This window comes from Eschrichtius robustus, chromosome 1, assembly GCF_028021215.1.
Source record: "Eschrichtius robustus isolate mEscRob2 chromosome 1, mEscRob2.pri, whole genome shotgun sequence".
NCBI lineage: Eukaryota > Metazoa > Chordata > Mammalia > Artiodactyla > Eschrichtiidae > Eschrichtius > Eschrichtius robustus.
Genome location: NC_090824.1, coordinates 34,635,339 through 34,654,849, shown reverse-complemented (window position 1 = coordinate 34,654,849; position 19,511 = coordinate 34,635,339). Strand labels below are relative to the sequence as shown.

At 36.1% G+C, this 19,511-nt stretch overlaps 1 protein-coding gene across 7 annotated transcripts in view; it reads left to right on the top strand.

Annotated features, from left to right (window-relative positions):
- Window positions 1-19,511, top strand: part of PALS1 (protein associated with LIN7 1, MAGUK p55 family member) — a 103,383-nt gene that overhangs the window by 59,999 nt on the left and 23,873 nt on the right. For all 7 annotated transcript variants that reach the window (XM_068543918.1, XM_068543902.1, XM_068543909.1 and 4 more), the window contains 4 exons: window positions 7,629-7,706; window positions 8,279-8,425; window positions 9,617-9,778; window positions 11,616-11,693. In XM_068543918.1, coding sequence (XP_068400019.1) covers window positions 7,629-7,706; window positions 8,279-8,425; window positions 9,617-9,778; window positions 11,616-11,693 — 465 coding nt within the window. The remainder of the gene's footprint in view (window positions 1-7,628; window positions 7,707-8,278; window positions 8,426-9,616; window positions 9,779-11,615; window positions 11,694-19,511) is intronic.

Genomic DNA, 19,511 nt, shown 5'->3' with positions numbered 1-19,511 from the left:
AATTTGTACCTTTAAATATTTATGGTAGAAAAAAAGATGGAAAATAATTCGACTGAACATAACAGCTCAAGTGATTAGAAATTGAAAAGGGAAATAAACTAAAGCAGAAAAAAGGAATTAAATTATTTAAATGGAAAGAACAATAGATTTAACATCAAAAGCTGGTTTTTTGACAAGTACAAGAAAATAGAGAAACCTTTGACAAGTTAGATGAAGAAAAAATACTAATAACATTAGGAAAGAAAACATAGATGCAAACACAGGAGAGTAAAAAATTATAATTGCAGCTTTATGTCACTAAATATGAAAGTGCTGTCAAGTGGGTGGTTTTTGTAAGAAAATATAAATCGCCAAAAGTGACTTAAGAAAAGATAACCAAAAAAAGTAGTAACTATAGATAAAATTGAAAGTTGGAAATCCACCCCTAAAATAAACTACCAGGCCCAGATAATTTTACAAGCTCTATCAAAACATTAAGGAACATATAAGTCTTACGTTAAATAAACTGTTTTCATGTATAAATGTTGACTATTTCCCAACTCATTGTGCTAGAATAGTATAGATACTAAAAACAGTAGTTCTGTAAACCAGTGTATATGACTATGCTCACCAAGTCTCTAACCCAATTTATGAACATTAATATAGAAATCTTAAAATGTGAGTAACTCACATCTAGAAATATATTAAGGTAATAATTTACTATGTGCTAGGTAGTGTGCTAAGCAGTTTATGTGGATTATCTCAATCTTTTAAGAACCTTACATTGTAGGTGCCAATCTACAGGTGAGGAAACAAAGACTAAAAAAAATTCTTCATACTCATGTGGAGTTTATCTTAGGAGTGCAAGAATTGCTTGACTTGGGGAAATTCTTTAATGTGATTCACTGTAGTATGGTGGTTGTTTCATTACTCTCATATAAATTTATCTGTTAGTCTGTAACTCTTTAAAATGTCATCTCTGATTTAAAATGTAGTTACATAAACATATGATTAAAGCACTATAAAATAGCAACATAACTGTTAGAGCAGTTCTTCCCTTATATAATCATTATTAGTCTCTTTTATATAGTATGTTTGCAGAAATTTTCAAGAAGGAAGTACCTCATTCATAGGCATAAATAAAAATGCTATTGTCCATCAGGTAACAAGATTGAAAACTCTGTGAGAAAAAAATACTTTTTTAAAGTTATAATTCTCTTTAGTGCTTTTCTTTCTTACAAGTAGTTTTTACAACTTTTTTTGAATTTTTATTTTATTTATTTTTTTAAACAGCAGGTTCTTACTAGTTATCCATTTTATACATATTAGTGTATATATGTCAATCCCAATCTTCCAATTCATCACAACCCCCCCCCCCACCACCACTTTCCCCCCTTGGTGTCCATATGTTTGTTCTCTACATCTGTGTCTCAATTTCTGCCCTGCAAACCGGTTCATCTGTACCATTTTTCTAGGTTCCACATATATGCGTTTATATACGATATTTATTTTTCTCTTTCTGACTTCACTCTGTATGACAGTCTCTAGATCCATCCACGTCTCTAAAAATGACCATATTTTGTTCCTTTTTATGGCTGAGTAATCCATTGTATATATGTACCACATCTTCTTTATCCATTCATCTGTTGATGGGCATTTAGGTTGTTTCCATGACCTGGCTATTGTAAATACTGCTGCAGAGAACACTGGGGTGCATGTGTCTTTTTGAATTATGGTTTTCTCTGGGTATATGCCCAGTAGTGGGATTGCTGGATCATATGGTAGTTCTATTTTTAGTTTTTTAAGGAACCTCCATACTGTTCTCCTTAGTGGCTGTATCAATTTACATTCCCACCAACAGTGCTGGAGGGTTCCCTTTTCTCCACACCCTCTCCAGCATTTGTTGTTAGTAGATTTTCTTTTTTTTTTTAAATCGTATTTATTTATTTATTTATTTATTTATTTTTATTTTTTTAAACTGAATTGCAGAGCATGAATTCGATTGTTTTATAGTTACTTTATTTATTTATTTATTTATTTTTGGCTGTGTTGGGTCTTCGGTTCATGCGAGGGCTTTCTCTAGTTGCGGCAAGCGGGGGCCACTCTTCATCGCGGTGCGGAGACCGCTCTTCATCGCGGTGCGCGGGCCTTTCACTATCGCGGCCCCTCCCGTTGCGGGGCACAGGCTCCAGACGCGCAGGCTCAGCAGTTGTGGCTCACGGGCCCAGCTGCTCCGTGGCATGTGGGATCTTCCCAGACCAGGGCTCGAACTCGTGTCCCCTGCATTAGCAGGCAGATTCTCAACCACTGCGCCACCAGGGAAGCCCAGTAGATTTTCTGATGATGCCCATTCTAACTGGTGTGAGGTGATACCTCATTGTGGTTTTGATTTGCATTTGTCTAATAATTAGTGATGTTGAGCAGCTTTTCATGTGCTTCTTGGCCATCTGTATGTCTTCTTTGGAGAAATGTCTATTTAGCTCTTCTGCCCATTTTTGGATTGGGTTGTTTGTTTTTTTAATATTGAGCTGCATGAGCTGTTTATATATTTTGGAGATTAATCCTTTGTCTGTTGATTGGTTTGCAAATATTTTCTCCCATTCTGAGGGTTGTCTTTTCGTCTTGTTTGTAGTTTCCTTTGCTGTGCAAAAGCTTTGAAGTTTCATTAGGTCCCATTTGTTTATTTTTGTTTTTATTTCCATTACTCTAGGAGGTGGGTCAAAAAAGATCTTGCTGTGAATTATGTCAAAGAGTGTTCTTCCTTTGTTTTCCTCTAAGAGTTTTTATAGGGTCCAGTCTTACAATTAGGTCTCTAATCCATTTTGAGTTTATTTTTGTGTATGGTGTTAGGGAGTGTTCTAATTTCATTCTTTTACATGTAGCTGTCCAGTTTTCCCAGCACCACTTATTGAAGAGACTGTCTTTTCTCCACTGTATATCCTTGCCTCCTTTGTCATAGATTAGTTGACCATAGGTGCTTGAGTTTATCTCTGGGCTTTCTATCCTGTTCCATTGATCTGTATTGCTGTTTTTGTGCCAGTACCATATTGTCTTGATTACTGTAGCTTTGTAGTATAGTCTGAGGTCAGGGAGTCTGATTCCTCCAGCTCCGTTTTTTTCCCTCAAACAGCTTTGGCTATTCGGGGTCTTTTGTGTATCCATACAAATTTTAGGATTTTTTTGTTCTAGTTCTGTAAAAAATGCCATTGGTAATTTGATAGGGATTGCATTGAATCTATAGATTGCTTTGGGTAGTATAGTCATTTTCACAATATTGATTCTTCCAAGAACATGGCATATCTCTCCATCTGTTTGTATCATCTTTAATTTCTTTCAGCAGTGTCTTATAGTTTTCTGAGTACAGGTCTTTTAGCTCCTTAGGTAGGTTTATTCCTAGGTATTTTATTCTTTTTGTTGCAATGGTAAATGGGAGTGTTTCCATAATTTCTCTTTCAGATTTTTCATCATTAGTGTATAGGAATGCAAGAGATTTCTGTGCATTAATTTTGTATCCTGCAACTTTACCGAATTCATTGATCAGCTGTAGAAGTTTTCTGGTGGCATCTTTAGGATTCTCTATGTATAGTATCATGTCATCTGCAAACAGTGACAGTTTTACTTCTTCTTTTCCAATTTATATTCCTTTTATTTCTTTTTCTTCTCTGATTGCCGTGGCTGGGACTTCCAAAACTATGTTGAATAATAGTGGCGAGAGTGGACATCCTTGTCTTGTTCCTGATCTTAGAGGAAATGCTTTCAGTTTTCACCATTGAGAATGATGTTTGCTGCGGGTTTGTCGTATATGGCCTTTATTATGTTGAAGTAGATTCCCTCTATGGACACTTTCTGGAGAGTTTTTCTCATAAATGGGTGTTGAATTTTGTCAAAAGCTTTTTCTGCATCTGTTGAGATGACCGTATAGTTTTTCTTCTTCAATTTGTTAATATGGTGTATCACATTGATTGATTTGTGTATATTGAAGGATCCTTGCATCCCTGGGATAAATCCCACTTGATCGTGGTGTATGATCCTTTTAATGTGTTGTTGCATTCTGTTTGCTAGTATTTTTCTGAGGATTTTTGCATCTGTATTCTTCAGTGATATTGGTCTGTGATTTTCTTTTTTTGTAGTATCTTTGGTTTTGGTATCAGGGTGATGGTGGCCTCATAGAATGAGTTTGGAAGTGTTCCTTCCTCTGCATTTTTTGGAAGAGTTTGAGAAGGATGGGTGTTAGCTCTTCTCTAAATGTTTGATAGAATTCACCTGTGAAGCCATCTGGTCCTGGACTTTTGTTTGTTGAAAGATTTTTAATCACAGTTTCAATTTCATTACTTGTGATTGGTCTGTTCGTATTTTCTATTTCTTCCTGGTTCAGTCTTTGAAGGTTATACCTTTCTAAGAATTTGTCCATTTCTTCCAGGTTGTCCATTTTATTGGCATGGAGTTGCTTGTAGTAGTCTCTTAGGATGCTTTGTATTTCTGCGGTGTCTGTTGTAACTTCTCCTTTTTCATTTCTAATTTTACTGATTTGAGTCCTCTCCCTCTTTTTCTTGATGAGTCTGGCCAAAGATTTATCAATTTCGTTTATCTTCTCAAAGAACCAGCTTTTAATTTTATTGATCTTGCTATTGTTTTCTTTGTTTCTATTTCATTTATTTCTGCTGTGATCTTTATGACTTCTTTCCTTCTGCTAACTTTGGGTTTTGTTTGTTCTTCTTTCTCTAGTTCCTGTAGGTGTAAGGTTAGATTGTTTACTTTAGATTTTTCTTTTTCTTGAGGTGGGATTGTATTGCTATAAACTTCCCTCTTAGTACTGCTTTTGCTGCATCCCATAGGTTTTGGTTCATCATGTTTTCATTGTCATTTGTCTCTAGGTATTTTTCGATTTCCTCTTTGATTTCTTCAGTGATCTCTTGGTTATTTACTAACGTATTGTTTAGCCTCCATGTGTTTGTGTTTTTTTATGGTTTTTTCCCTGTAATTGATTTCTAATCCCAAAGCATTGTGGTCAGAAAAGATGCTTGATATGATTTCAGTTTTCTTAAATTTACTGAGGCTTGATTTGTGACCCAAGATGTGATCTATCCTGGAGAATGTTCTGTGTGCAGTTGAGAAGAAAGTGTAATCTGCTGTTTTTGGATGGAATGTCCTATAAATGTCAATGAAATCTATCTGGTCTATTGTGTCATTTAAAGCTTGTGTTTCCTTATTAATTTTCTATTTGGATGATCTGTCCGTTGGTGTAAGTGAGGTGTTAACGTCCCCCACTATTATTGTGTTACTGTCTATTTCCTCTTTTATAGCTGTTAGCAGTTGCCTTATGTATTGAGGTGCTCCTATGTTGGATGCATATATATTAATAATTGTTATATCTTCTTCTTGGATTGATCTCTTGATCATTATGTAGTATCCTTCCATGTCTCTTGTAACATTCTTTATTTTAAGGTCTATTTTATCTGATACGAGTATTGCTACTCCAGCTTTCTTTTGATTTCCATTTACATGGAATATCTTTTTCCATCCCCTCACCTTCAGTCCGTATGTGTCCCTAGGTCTGAAGTGGGTCTCTTGTAGACAGCATATAGATGGGTCTTGTTTTTGTATCCATTCAGTGAGCCTGTGTCTTTTGGTTGGAGCATTTAATCCGTTCACATTTAAGGTAATTATGAATATGTATGTTCCTATTACCATTGTCTTAATTATTATGGGTTTGTTTTTGTAGGTCCTTTTCTTCTCTTGTGTTTCCCACTTAGAGAAATTCCTTTAGCATTTGTAGTAGAGCTGGTTTGGTGGTGCTGAATTCTCTTAGCTTTTGCTTGTCTGTAAAGCTTTTGATTTCTCCGTCAAATCTGAATGAGATCCTTGCTGGGTAGAGTAATCTTCGTTGTAGGTTCTTCCCCTTTCATCACTTTAAATATATCATCCTACTCTGTTCTGGCTTGTAGGTTTCTGGTGAGAAATCAGCTGTTAACCTTATGGGAGTTCCCTTGTATGTTACTTGTCATTTTTCCCTTGTTGCTTTCAATAATTTTTCTTTGTCTTTAATTTTTGTCAATTTGATTACTGTGTGTCTCGGCATGTTTCTCCTTGGGTTTATCCTGCCTGGGACTCTCTGTGCTTCCGGAGAGTGGCTATTTCCTTTCCCATGTAAGGGAAGTTTTCGACTATAATCTCTTCAAATATTTTTTTGGGTCCTTTCTCTCTCTCTTCTCCTTCTGGGACCCCTATAATGCGAATGTTATTGCGTTTAACGTTGTCCCAGAGGTCTCTTAGGCTGTCTTCATTTCTTTTCAATCTTTTTTCTTTATTCTGTTCTGCAGCAGTGAATTCCACCATTCTGTCTTCCAGGCCATTTGTCCGTTCTTCTGCCTCAGTTATTCTGCTATTAATTCCTTCTAGCGTATTTTTCATTTCACTTATTGTATTGTTCATCTCTGTTCTTTAGTTCTTCTAGGTCTTTGTTAAACATTTCTTGCATCTTCTCGATCTTTGCCTCCATTCTTCTTCTGAGGTCCTGGATCATATTCACTATCATTATTCTGAATTCTTTTTCCAGAAGTTTGCCTATCTCCACTTCATTTAGTTGTTTTTCTGGGGTTTTATCTTGTTCCTTCATCTGGTACATAGCCCTCTGCCTTTTCATCTTGTCTTTCTGTGAATGTGGTTTTTGTTTCACAGGCTGCAGGATTGTAGTTCTTCTTGCTTCTGCTGTCTGCCCTCTGGTGGATGAGGCTATCTGAGAGGCTTGTGCAAGTTTCCTGATGGGAGGGACTGGTGGTGGGTAGAGCTGGGTGTTGCTCTGGTGTGCAGAGCTCAGTAAAATTTTAATCTGCTTGTCTGCTGATGGGTGGGGCCGGGTTCCCTCCCTGTTGGTTGTTTGGCCTGAGGCGAACCAGCACTGGAGCCTACCTGGCTCTTTGGTCAGACTAATGGCGGACTCTGGGAGGGCTCACGCCAAGGAGGATTTCCCATAACTTCTGCTGCCAGTGTCCTTGTCCTCACAGTGAGCCACAGCCACCCCCACCTCTGCAGGAGACCCTCCAACACTATCAGGTAGGTCTGGTTCAGTCTCTTATGGGGTCACTGCTCCTTCCCTTGGGTCCCAGTGGGCACAGTACTTTGTGTGTGCCCTCCAAGAGTGGAGTCTCTCTTTCCCCCAGTCCTGTTGAAGTCCTGCAATCAAATCCCACTAGCCTTCAACGTCTGATTCTCTAGGAATTCCTCCTCCTGTTGCCGGACCCCCAGGTTGGGAAGCCTGACGTGGGGCTCAGAACCTTTACTCTTGTGGATGGGCTTCTGTGGTATAAGTGTTCTCCAGTTTGTGAGTCACCCACCCAGCAGTTTTGGAATTTGATTTTATTGTGATTGCGCCCCTCCTGCCGTCTCATTGTGGCTTCTCCTTTGTCTTTGGATGTGGGGGTATCTTTTTTGGTGAGTTCCAGTGTCTTCCTGTCAATGATTGTTCAGCAGTTAGTTGTGATTCTGGTGCTCTCAGAAGAGGGAGCGAGCGCACATCCTTCTACTCCGCCATCTTGAACCCGTTTTCCAGTTTTTACAATTTTAAATCGTACCTTTTTTTTAAAAAAAGGATCTTTATAAATGCTGGTGATATTTTCTATAACCTAGGAAGAATATTCTTTGTTTCTTAGGTACAAACTGTTTTGAAGGCAATGCACCAGAAGGAAGGACAAGAATTAACTGCTTTGCTGAATGCTCCACATATTCAGGTAGAAAATGGAGAGAGCATCATATATGTGGTTTTCCAGCATCCAAAATCACTTTGAATCAGTCTCTTGGGCTAAAAGAGACCTCAAATACTAATGTAGCCTGTTTTGATTGCTTACAACTCCCACTACAGAATAATTATTGTTGGATTATATATTTTTGTAGTTAAAGTTAACCGCATTATTTTGAAACAACTTCTTATTCTTTACAAATTCCTCCCTTTTTTGGTCATATTTTTCCATAAATTTTAATTATCTATGATGTTGGACCCTTGAGGTAATTTTTTTTGTTTTTTATGAAGTTTAATAAGCATTTTAGACTTTCATAACTCATCCCAGAGTATTCCCTATTATACCTAACAAATCTTTAGTTATTATTAGCTGTAAAAGATACAGGGTTGCATCTGTACTTCATTTGGAAAGTTTGGAAAGAGATCTGAATATATAATTAATTACAGCACTTCTTTTAAAGGTTTAATGATCAGGATACTATCTATGTACATGATTAGGTTAAAATCTCTCTACAGAAATAAATCATGCTGTTACTTTAAATGCAATGGGTTTCTTTGAAACAGGCACTTTTACTGGCCCATGATAAGGTTGCTGAGCAGGAAATGCAGCTGGAGCCCATTACAGATGAGAGAGTTTATGAAAGCATTGGCCAATATGGAGGAGAAACTGTAAAAATAGTTCGTATAGAAAAGGCTCGAGATATTCCATTGGTAAGTGTCCCACATGTCTGATATATGATCCTTTCTACACAGGGGTCTTCTGTATGGTAGATAGTTGAAGACCCTTTACATTTCTGGTAGTTTTTCTCTTTGGAGGCTAATTTTTTGGAATCCTTTTATGTTCTTCCTCATACTCCTTATTCATCTGAGAAAAAATTTGTTCATCTTTTCTCACCCATAATTTGATGAAAATAATAGCTTGTGAAGTAATTGTTGAACAAAGAAGGGACAAGTAATCTGCTTCATTAGTCTGCCAGCTTTTTATAAAAACATTGGAAGTCTGATCTTTTCATTCAATGTAATTACTTACATACTTCACATATACTTAGAAGTATGCATTGTTTAATGTTAATATTTTGTAGTTTTTATATGTAGAACGTTTTTCTGTTAGTCTGCTATCATTGACTTAATTTTCTTTATTTTCAGAGAAATGTTTTTGAATCCTGAGTTCTCAAATTGTCTTGCACAGTGGTACATGAAATAGGGACTGTATTTTATTAAAGGGCATTTTATGTAACTAGGTGTTTCCCCACCAGAAAAAAAGAAATTGGGAACGTTATGACAAAATTTTAAAATAAAAGTTCAGGAGAAAAGTGTTACAAACTGTCTACTTTCAACCTTTATTCTGTATTTCATATTTCCAGTTTTTGAGTGTATATATTTCAGTTGTACTTCCAATTTGTGTAATAAGTATTAATGTTTAATACATTTTAATGTGAATTGGATGCAGCTGTAATATTTAACATTTTGATAATTAACCAGATTAGTATCCATCTCTTAATGATATTTTGAATTTAAAAAGACTTTTAGTTACAAGTCATGTTCACTAATTATACCTAAATATAATATAACCATTTGAATAGCATCCAGCATATAGAGAACAAATTTGATTATAGGCTTTCACATTGTTTTTGAGCAAGTGCATTTTTATGCTGTTGTATGCTTCAAAAGTCTGATTTTAGAATTTTAACGAATGGAATGCTTCTGAAGCAAAAAATGTGGGGGAAATGATCAGCTTTCAAACCTAATTGCCATGATTACTCTAGCTGTGTAAATAAATTTTTTCTCAAGATAACTGAAAGCTAGAATTGTTGAATAGAAAAATAAAAATTAAAAAATGAGGAAATGTTGAACAAAAAAATTGCATTTTTATTTAAATATTGGCTATTGAATTTTTTTAAGGGTGCTACAGTTCGTAATGAAATGGATTCTGTCATCATTAGTCGGATAGTAAAAGGAGGTGCTGCAGAAAAAAGTGGTCTCTTACATGAAGGGGATGAAGTTTTGGAGATCAATGGCATTGAAATTCGGGGGAAAGATGTCAATGAGGTTTTTGACTTGTTGGTAAGTTGCCCCGGGTAGAAGAATAATTGATAGACTCTCAAAAGCGTCCTTTGTTATTGGACTTCAGAATAAAATATTTAAAGAGCATTTTAAAAATAACTGTTAAGATCTCTATACAATTTCGAGCATAATTTTCCCATGATATAATTGTTTCCACAATATTTATTAGAATTTTATTCTTGTGGGGGTGGAGGTGCTACTGATTTTTTTTCTTTATTACTACCCAGGTATATTTTATTCGCCTCTGAAATCACTAATAATAACTCATTCAAAAATATATGTATTAAATGCCTACTGTGTGCTAGCTGCTAGGGAAACAGTAACAAAACAAAGTTCACACCCTCATGATTTTTATGTTCATTTTGGTTTTTCATTACCTACAATTGATTGTTGTTTCCTTAACAATATTAGATAATAACAGTGGTATAGATCTACATTGTTCAATATAATAACCATTAGCTACATGTGCTAGTTATTTCTATTTAAATTAAGTAAAACTTAAAATTCAGTTCCTCATTCTTACTAGCTGCATTTCAGATACTCAAGAAGCAGTATGTTACTAATGGCTATCATCTGAAGGTGTAGATATAGGAATATGACATTCTGCAATTCCAGTCCACTGATCAGAATTCTGTCATCATAGAAAGTTCTGTTAGACAGTGGTGGTATAATCAGGAGGCCATTTAGAGCCAACTTTTGAGGGCAATTTATGATCACTTCTTATATACCCCATCAATCAGATTTATATTCTTATTTACTTAATATGAGTTGTTACATTAGAATCTCTCCTATCTGCTGACGTCTACTGAAGAATCTAGAAAACATGCTCACATCCTTATTGTCACCCAGTCCCATTCATTGCTTTGATAGCACAAAGTGCCAGTGGTCATTGTTCTTAGCCCTTGTTTTACTGGCTGCTGTCTCTAGATTGAGTACTGCTCCCTGCTATCTCAGGACCAGAAGTGTGATTACTGTCTAGGCTGGAGGTAGCTGAGCAAGGCGGGCAGTGGTGTACAGTTGTCCCTTGGTATCCATGGGGGATTGGTTCCAGGGCCGCCACGGATACCAAAATCCATGGATGCTCAAGTCCCTTACATAAAGTGGCATAGTTTTTGCATATAAACTACGTACATCCCCCAGTATACTTTAAATAATCTCTAGATTATTTATAATACCTAATACAATGTAAATGCTAAGTAAATAGCTGTTTGCAGGTGGCAAAATCAAGTTTTGCATTTTGGAACTTTCTGGAATTTTTTTCCATCCACGGTTGGTTGAATTCACAGATATGGAACCCATGAATACGGAGGGCCGACTGTACTGGAAAATAATAGAGAACCTAGCAGTAAGACTCTATACAGTTATAAAATTGAATGACAGAGAGAAAGCATCTGGGAAGTAAGAATATTTGTGTACTTGCATCGCTTTTCTAATCCTAGTAAAATTACTATTTTAAATTCTACTGTATTAAAATCGATGTATGTCAGAGTAGATAACCCAGAAGTGCTGCAGTATCTTCCAGTCCTTTACTGTGGAATCTTCCTAAACTTAAACTTAATGGAAGACAAAAACCCAAGACTTATGGGCTAAGTGGCTTTTCCCAGTGGACGAGAGGACCAAAATTGCAGAATGTCATATTCCTGGGTAGCTCTATAATGGAGTCCGTGAAAGGCATAATTTGTGCTTCCTGATAAAATGGGATTCATCTTTTCCAATTTTTTTTTTTAAGTCTCCTTGGGGTTCCAGAACAGTCCAGTTTAGGGACTATTGATCATAAGATCATGGAATGATTTTCATAAATACAGCTTTTTAAAATAATGTACTTTTTCTGTTACAGTCTGATATGCATGGTACTTTGACATTTGTTCTGATTCCCAGTCAACAGATCAAGCCTCCTCCTGCTAAGGAAACAGTAGTAAGTGATTTTTTTAATGTTCATTATTTATTTTCTGATGGCTACTGTTTACTTTTTTCTTAATTAACAAACTTGATTTTTTAAGAGTATTTTTAGGGGACTTCCCTGGTGGCACAGTGGTTAAGAATCTGCCTGCCAATGCAGGAGACACGGGTTCAATCCCTGGTCTGGGAAGATCCCACATGCCACAGAGCAATTAAGCCCGTGTGCCACAACTACTGAGCCTGAACTCTAGAGCCCGCGAGCCACAACTACTGAGCCTGCGCACCACAACTACTAAAGCCCACACGCTCTAGGGCCCGCCTGCTGCAACCGCTGACCCCGTGTGCTGCAACTACTGAAGCCCACACGCCTAGAGCCCGTGCTTCGCAAGAAGAGAAGCCACTGCAGTGAGAAGCCCGTGCACTACAACGAAGAGTAGCCCCCACTTGCCACAACTAGAGAAAGGCTGCGTGCAGCAACAAAGACCCAATGCAGCCACAAAAAATAAAAAAAAAAAAAAAAAAAGAGTAGTTTTAGGTTCACAGCAAAATTGAGCAGAAAGTACAGGGTTCCCACGTAGTTCCCACTCTCACACATGCACAATCTCCCCTGCTATCAACATTCTACACCAGAGTGGTGTATCTGTTACATTGGTGAATTGATGGTTTCATTATTACCCAAAGTTCATAGTTTACTTTAGGATTCAATTTCGGTGTTGTACATCCTATGAGTTTTGACAAATGTATAATTACATATATCTACCATCGTAATGTACAGAATAGTTTCACTGCCCTAAAAATCCTCTATGCTCTGCTGATTCATCATCACTTCCTCCCCCCAACCCATGGCAACCACACTGTCTTGACTGCGATGGTTTACGTTTTCCAGAATGTCATATAGTTGGAATCTTACAGTATGTAGTCTTTTCAAATTGGCTTTTTTTCACTAGGGGTAAGCATTTAAGTCCTCCATGTCTTTTCATAGCTTGATAGCTCTTTTCTTCTTAGCACTGAATAATATTCCATTGTCTGGATATACAACAGTTTACCCACACACCTACTGAAGGACATTTTGGTTGCCTCCAAGTTTTGGTAGTTATGAACAAACACCCCTGTGGAGGCTTTTGTGTGGATATAAGTTTTCAGCTCATTAATACCAAGGAATTGAAAACCTCAAACAACATGCACAGCGATGTTTATCATTTGAGCATCAGAAATGTCACTCTAAATATTTCTTGCACTCAAGTAAAAACAGGTAAATTCAGTAGATTTTATTTAAATAAATATGACATACTAATATTTCAAAGTTAGTGAACTCTGAAAAGTAAAAAAAATAGAAAATACTTCTTTTTCAGAATTTTTATGACTTATAATGTTCAACTTTGTCTTTTTCTGTCAGAATAGGTGGGTTTATTTAACTTAAATATGCTTAGTGTAGTGGGAAAAAGTGCTTTTTACAAAGTATGCACAACTCTTAATTTAGAATGTATATTGCTCTTTATGTTAAATACTCTAGCTATAGTAAAAAATTCATTACCATGAAGACTTCATTACCATATGATCCAGCAATTCCACTCCTAGGTATAGATCCTAAGAGAACTGAAGACATACCTCTTTTCAAAAACTTGTACATGAATGTTCAAAACAGCATTTTTCATAGCAGCCAGAAGGTAGAAACAACTCAGATGTTTGCCAGCTGATGAATGGAAAACGAAATATGGTATATCCATAGAATGGGATATTATTTGGCAGTTAAAAGGAATAAAGTACTGATATATGCTACAACATGGATGAACCTTGAAAAAGTTATGCTAAGTGAAAGAAGCCATTCACAAAAGGCCGTGTATTGGGGTTCATTTATATAAAATGTCCAGAATGGGTAAGTCCATAGAGACAGAAAGTAAATTAGTAGTTACTTAGGTGAAAGGGTGGGGATTTAGGAGGGAATAAGAGTGATTCCCAATCAGTAGGGCTTTGATAAAAATGTTCTAAAATTGTTTGTGGTTGCACGACTCTAAATTTACTAAAAACCACCCAACTGTACACATGGGTGACTTGTATAGCATATGAATTATATCTCAATAAAGCTGTTAAAAAGTCGTAGACTTCAGTGTGCTGGATTAACATGGTAGCCTGATGTATTGCATCTGTTACTATTCTTAATTTTTGTACAAGCATAACAATTTGAAAGGGAACACAGTTTAATTTTTTTCTTAATATTTCATCACAGTTATGCTTTATATTTTGGCTATTGTTCCATCTTTTCCCTTTATTGGAACATATTGAAGTCAATGTTGCATTTGCAACCTTCCTTCTGTTTAAAGTTCTTTGTAGGAAGAGAAATGAGGAAATAGTTTGTCTTTGAATTTCAACAGCCTTATTCTCAGTGCACTATTCTTTTCCACATATCTCTCCTATGAACAAGCCCTGAACTTCAAAAGTAGCTATGCAGTGTGAGGAGACACAACAGAAGAAGGTTGGAATATTTGCTTACTAATATGACTTTAACAAGAAAGGGAGAGAAAGGAAAAGAAAAGATGCTAGGCTTATCCCTTTTAGAATACAGCATTTGATGGGTAGAGGTGTTTTCAAAATAGAAACGGTGTGCAATATTTTTTTTCCCTTCATTTCCTCCTTTCATTGAGAAGAACTCTCAATTGCAGTATCTCTTGTAAAGTTTTTATCAAACTTAAACAGGTTTGAAATGAACTACTATTATTAATGCTCGCATTGAAGATTTCCGCAAGGAAAACAGTGATAGTATATCATAATTTTATTTGGCATATGCAGAATAATTTTATATGGGATTAGTGATTTTAAGAAATAACCATTTTTTAAAATTGAAGTATAGTTGATTTACAATGTTATGTTAGTTTCTGGTGTACAGCAGAGTGATTCAGATATCTATCTATTCTTTTTCATATTGTTTTTCATTATGGTTTATTACAGGATATTGATTATCTTTCCCTGTGCTATTCAGTAAGACCTTGTTGTTTAACTATTTTATATATAGTAGTTTGTATCTGCTAATCCCAAACTCCTAATTTATCCCTCCCCCACCCCCTTTCTGTTTTGGTAACCGTAAGTTTGTTTTCTACCTCTGTGGGTCTGTTTCTGTCTTGTAAATAAGTTCATTTGTATCATATTTTAGATTTCACATATAAGTGATACCATATGGCACTTGTCTTTCTCTTTCTGACTTCACTTAGTATGATAATCTCTGGGTCCATCCATGTTGCTGCAAGTGGCATTATTTCATTCTTTTTTATGGCTGAGTAGTATTCCATTGTATATGTACCACATCTTCTTTATCCATTCATCTGTTGATGGACATTTAGGTTGCTTCCATGACCTGGCTATTGTAAATAGTGCTGCTATGAACACTGGGGTGCATATATCTTTTTTCATATTAGAGTTTAGTTAGAACCAATTTATTAAGCATAATTATGGTACAGGTCAGGATCTAGTAAGAGCAACAAAAGGTTATCTTTCTGATGTATGCTTTGTGATGTTAGAAAGAAACATGCGTTTAAGATAACAAAATAGGTGTTATCTGAAACTCCATCATAATCACTTGCTGAATTATAACATTACAAATGGCAAGACTAAGCTGTGTCAGGAGAAGTACTCCCTTATTTGGTAAGTTTCTTTTGTATCACACATAGCAGCCAGGGGTTGCTCCATTGATTGCAGTGGACAAAAGTCTTGACACCTTTGTAGTTTAGCTTCCTAGGTTACTGGCACATTTGTCCGAGGAAACATATACATTGTTTAAACTGCAGTTACCTTCTCCCCGCATTGACTAAAAGAAAAGTTGGAGTTCCCAGAGAAGTGTGTAAAACTTTAGATTATTTCACAATATAATTGAAATAATATTGAAGGGAGGAAATAGAATATTTGAGCCGAAGGCACTTTTTTCGTCTAGTCTAATGCCCAAATATAAACAGGAGTAAATTGAAATGTAGGGGATCACACTAGTTATTAGTGATGGAATATGCACTAGAAAATTCAGAGATTATTGGTTGTCCAATAAGTGTTAGCTGTTATTATGATTACTTACTTTGTGCCAGGCACAATACTAATTGTTTCACATGTGTTATCTCATTTAATCCTTATAGTATCCCTTTTAAGTATAGCTATCTTTATTATTCCCATTTAACAAGCACTGCAACTAGAATTAGAAAGGTCAAGTTAATTGCCCAAGCCCACTATTGGTGAGTGACTGAGCCAGGACTAGAACCCATGCCTATTCCAGAACTTTTGCTCTTAACTGCTGTGTAATATAACAGGTACTGTCCCACAAAGCTACTAAATGTTAGAAGGTTTCTGTATTACTGTTTATTATCAGTCCAAAGAAAATAATTACAATACCATGATAGAAAATTGTAACTATGGGTGAATTAACCTGTTAGTAGCTATATGATATGATAGTGAGTCTGGATTATGAGTACAATAAAAGCATATTATGAGACTTTAGTATTTGAAATTGAGGTAGGATCTCTTCTGTCTGTAGGAGACTTGATAACTCTAATAATACTGGGAGCATGCCTGAAGTCTCTTGATTTTGGGGGTCTGGGCTGGGAGTATGGGAGAAAGATGTAGTTTTAGGGGAATTTAAAGACTTACGAGGATACTAAAATCACAGTTCAGGGATACAAACCATAGAATTAACCACTAGGCCAGTGGTATTAATAATTGAAATATTATGGGCCCCAAATAATTTTTTTCCTCACAATGAATATCTACTTGATCCCTTTTGTGTACTAGGGCACTGTGCTAATAAGTGCTAGCTTTATAATAATGAACATGACATTAATTATAGTTTGCAGTAAGTGTTAAGATGGAAATCAATAGAATATGAACACTGAGAATAAAAGGAGGTGGATTGATTATATAAGGTTGGCAGGAAAGGCCTCCTGGAGGAGGCAACATGAAGCTGAGACCTGTAGAATGAGATGAAGCCAGGCCTGTTAATTACCAGAAGGGCTTTCAGGTATAATTTCTAAAGAACTTTGTGTTTGGAAAGCCTGTAGGAATGGAGCAAAGTAGGGGAGTAGAAAGGTGGGGAGGGAATTCTAAGAGATGAGGCTTGAGAGGTAGATAGGGCCAGGTCAAGTAAGTCTTCTTGGCCATGGCAGGGAGTTTGCATTTCAAATACAGTAACATGGTCTGATTTGTATTTAAAAACAAAACACATCTGGCTGCTGGGTGGAAATTGGATTAGTAGAGCCAATAATGGAAGCAAGGAGATTTAGGAAACTGTTGCTGAAGCCATTATAAAGTATGATGTTGACTTTTAAATTTCGATGATAGCAGTGGCAGTGGAGAATATGAATCAGGCTATGTTCTGAAGTAGAAATGACAGGACCTTGTAATGAATGTGGAGAGTAAAGGATAGGGAAGAAGCAAGGATGCTCGAACAACTGGGTGGATAGTGGTGGTGCTTACTAACAGGAAATGTGGAGGAAAAACTGGTTTGGGGAGAAAAATCCAAAGGTTTATTTTATAGATTTGAGATACCTGAGAGGCATTCAGGTAGAGATATCAAATGCATAGAATAGAATATATCATTTTGGAATTCTAAGGAGAGATCTGGGCCATAGTTGTATTTATTGTGGGGAAATCAGGTCAGGGGAGCAGTCTGTTTATATGTACTTTATTTGTTTGCAAAAAATTCTACAGATTTTTAACAATGATAGGTTAAGGATTGTTCATAGCCTATGAAGATAACTGGGTTGAAAGGAAAGGTTGAGAACCACTGCCATCCAGTATACTTACTTTTCTCTTAGAGGTATAAAATGTATAATATAATTTTCATCTTAATTTTTTCTCACTTGGAAGAAGATCTGGAATTTTATAATGCAATAAAATTTTTATAAATATTTTATCAGAAGATGAAAAAATATTGAAAATTTCAGTGTACAGTATGTTAGATGGACATTCCCTTTCAGGTTAGGGCAGTTGCTCTATTAAGTTTGCTGTTACCCTAAGGCTCGTATTTTTGTCTGCCTACTACTACTAACCATTAACTGGATGCCCCACAGATATCCCAAATTTCTCCTGTTAAAAATGGAAGAGAACAAATAGTAAAGATATTCCTTCTTGAATGGGCATCGGAGAGGAGGAATCTCAGGATGAGGAGAAGGAATTTGAAAACTGTTGCTTGACACTGCAAAGGCTTTTCTTGATGCTGCCCTTAGTTTTATAATCTGCCTTATGGTAAAGTTTAGGCCAAAGACAAAATAAGACACACTTTCACTATTTTCTCTTCCATAAGTAATTTTAAAAGTTAGAGATAAATCTAGTATAATAAGAAATACAGAAATAAAAATTACAAGGAAAAGTTATTTTTGAGCATTGAATCCCTTAGGAAAGATGTAAATAAATTAATGAATTATTATTCCTTTACCGTGTTCCCATCATTAGGACTTCAAATGTGAATAGCTTACATGTGCTTAAAAAAAAGGGACAAGGAGAAAAATGTTGGACTGGAAGATAATTGTGTCTAAACAGCCCTGTAATTTAAAATTTAAACAGATGATTTTGTTTGGATTAGAAATCAAACATTGTTTTGGTCAGATACATCATACTGATACTACAGCATTGTTAAACCCTGGAGCTTTCCTTTAGGGGTCGGCATCTCTCCTTCATTTAAAAAGGACTCTGTTTTCTTTTGTATGGGAAAGGAAATAAATTAGCCACTAACAGAGCTGAAGAGGAAAGATTGCTGGAGATAACTTCTAGAGCTGATAAGAATTGCAGTGGAATACAGGCATACTTCAGAGATACTGCAGGTTCTGTTCCAGACCACTGCAATAAAGTGAGTCACACTGGGCAAGGAAATAAATTAGCCACTAACAGAGCTGAAGAGGAAAGATTGCTAGAGATAACTTCTAGAGCTGATCAGAATTGCAGTGGAATACAGGCATACTTCAGAGATATTGCAGGTTCTGTTCCAGACCACTGCAATAAAGTGAGTCACACTGTATCTGCAAAATGCAGTAAAGTGAAACACAATAAAACAAGGTATGCCTATATATAGATAGAAGTCACATAGTACATGTCAAGTCAATACTCAGACTTTTACTCAGTCAAATGGTTAATTTCCCTGATATGAAATAAACTTTGCTCTCAATTTTACTCCTCTTCCCAGCCTGCACAAAGAGGGGCCTCATTCCAAACCAACTAAATCTGAATAGTCAAGAGGTAAAACCTAAGCAGAGTAGGGAGAAAAGCATCTCTGGGTGATTTTGTTTGGCCTCTGGCAAAGGTCATAGACTTAGGTACAGCGTCCTCACTGGTCTATTTAGTTTCCCTCAGGGTAGTAGTTCCCTGAGATTTTAGGGTACATCTTAAACAGCATGTATGTGACAATTATCCAAGGAACCTAATTAAAATACAGAGTCTGAAAGTTTGAGACGTGGCATAAGAAGTCAGTATTTTAATAAACATCCTAGCAGGTGTTCTGAGCAAAACAGTTTGAAAACAACATGCTGGGTATTGATTTCAGAAAGTGATTTGATAAAATCATCAATCAGGCTGACAAAGTAGTCTGATTTCATGGATCTTTGAAAAACCTGATAATAAAATGATCTCTCCACCACCATAAATGATGCCTATAATTTCATGTTCAGATTGCCAAGATTGTTTGACTAAAAAGCAACAATTTAAACAGATGTAGAAGCATTATTGATTAACAGGGATGGTACTCAAGCAGAGATTTTTTTTTTTTTAATCATCCTATAGATTCTAGACTTCTCATGCCAGGATTACAAAATTGTATGTATAGTCTTTTTACCCAGTCTCTCAACTGTTTTGACTCACTACTACCCTGTAT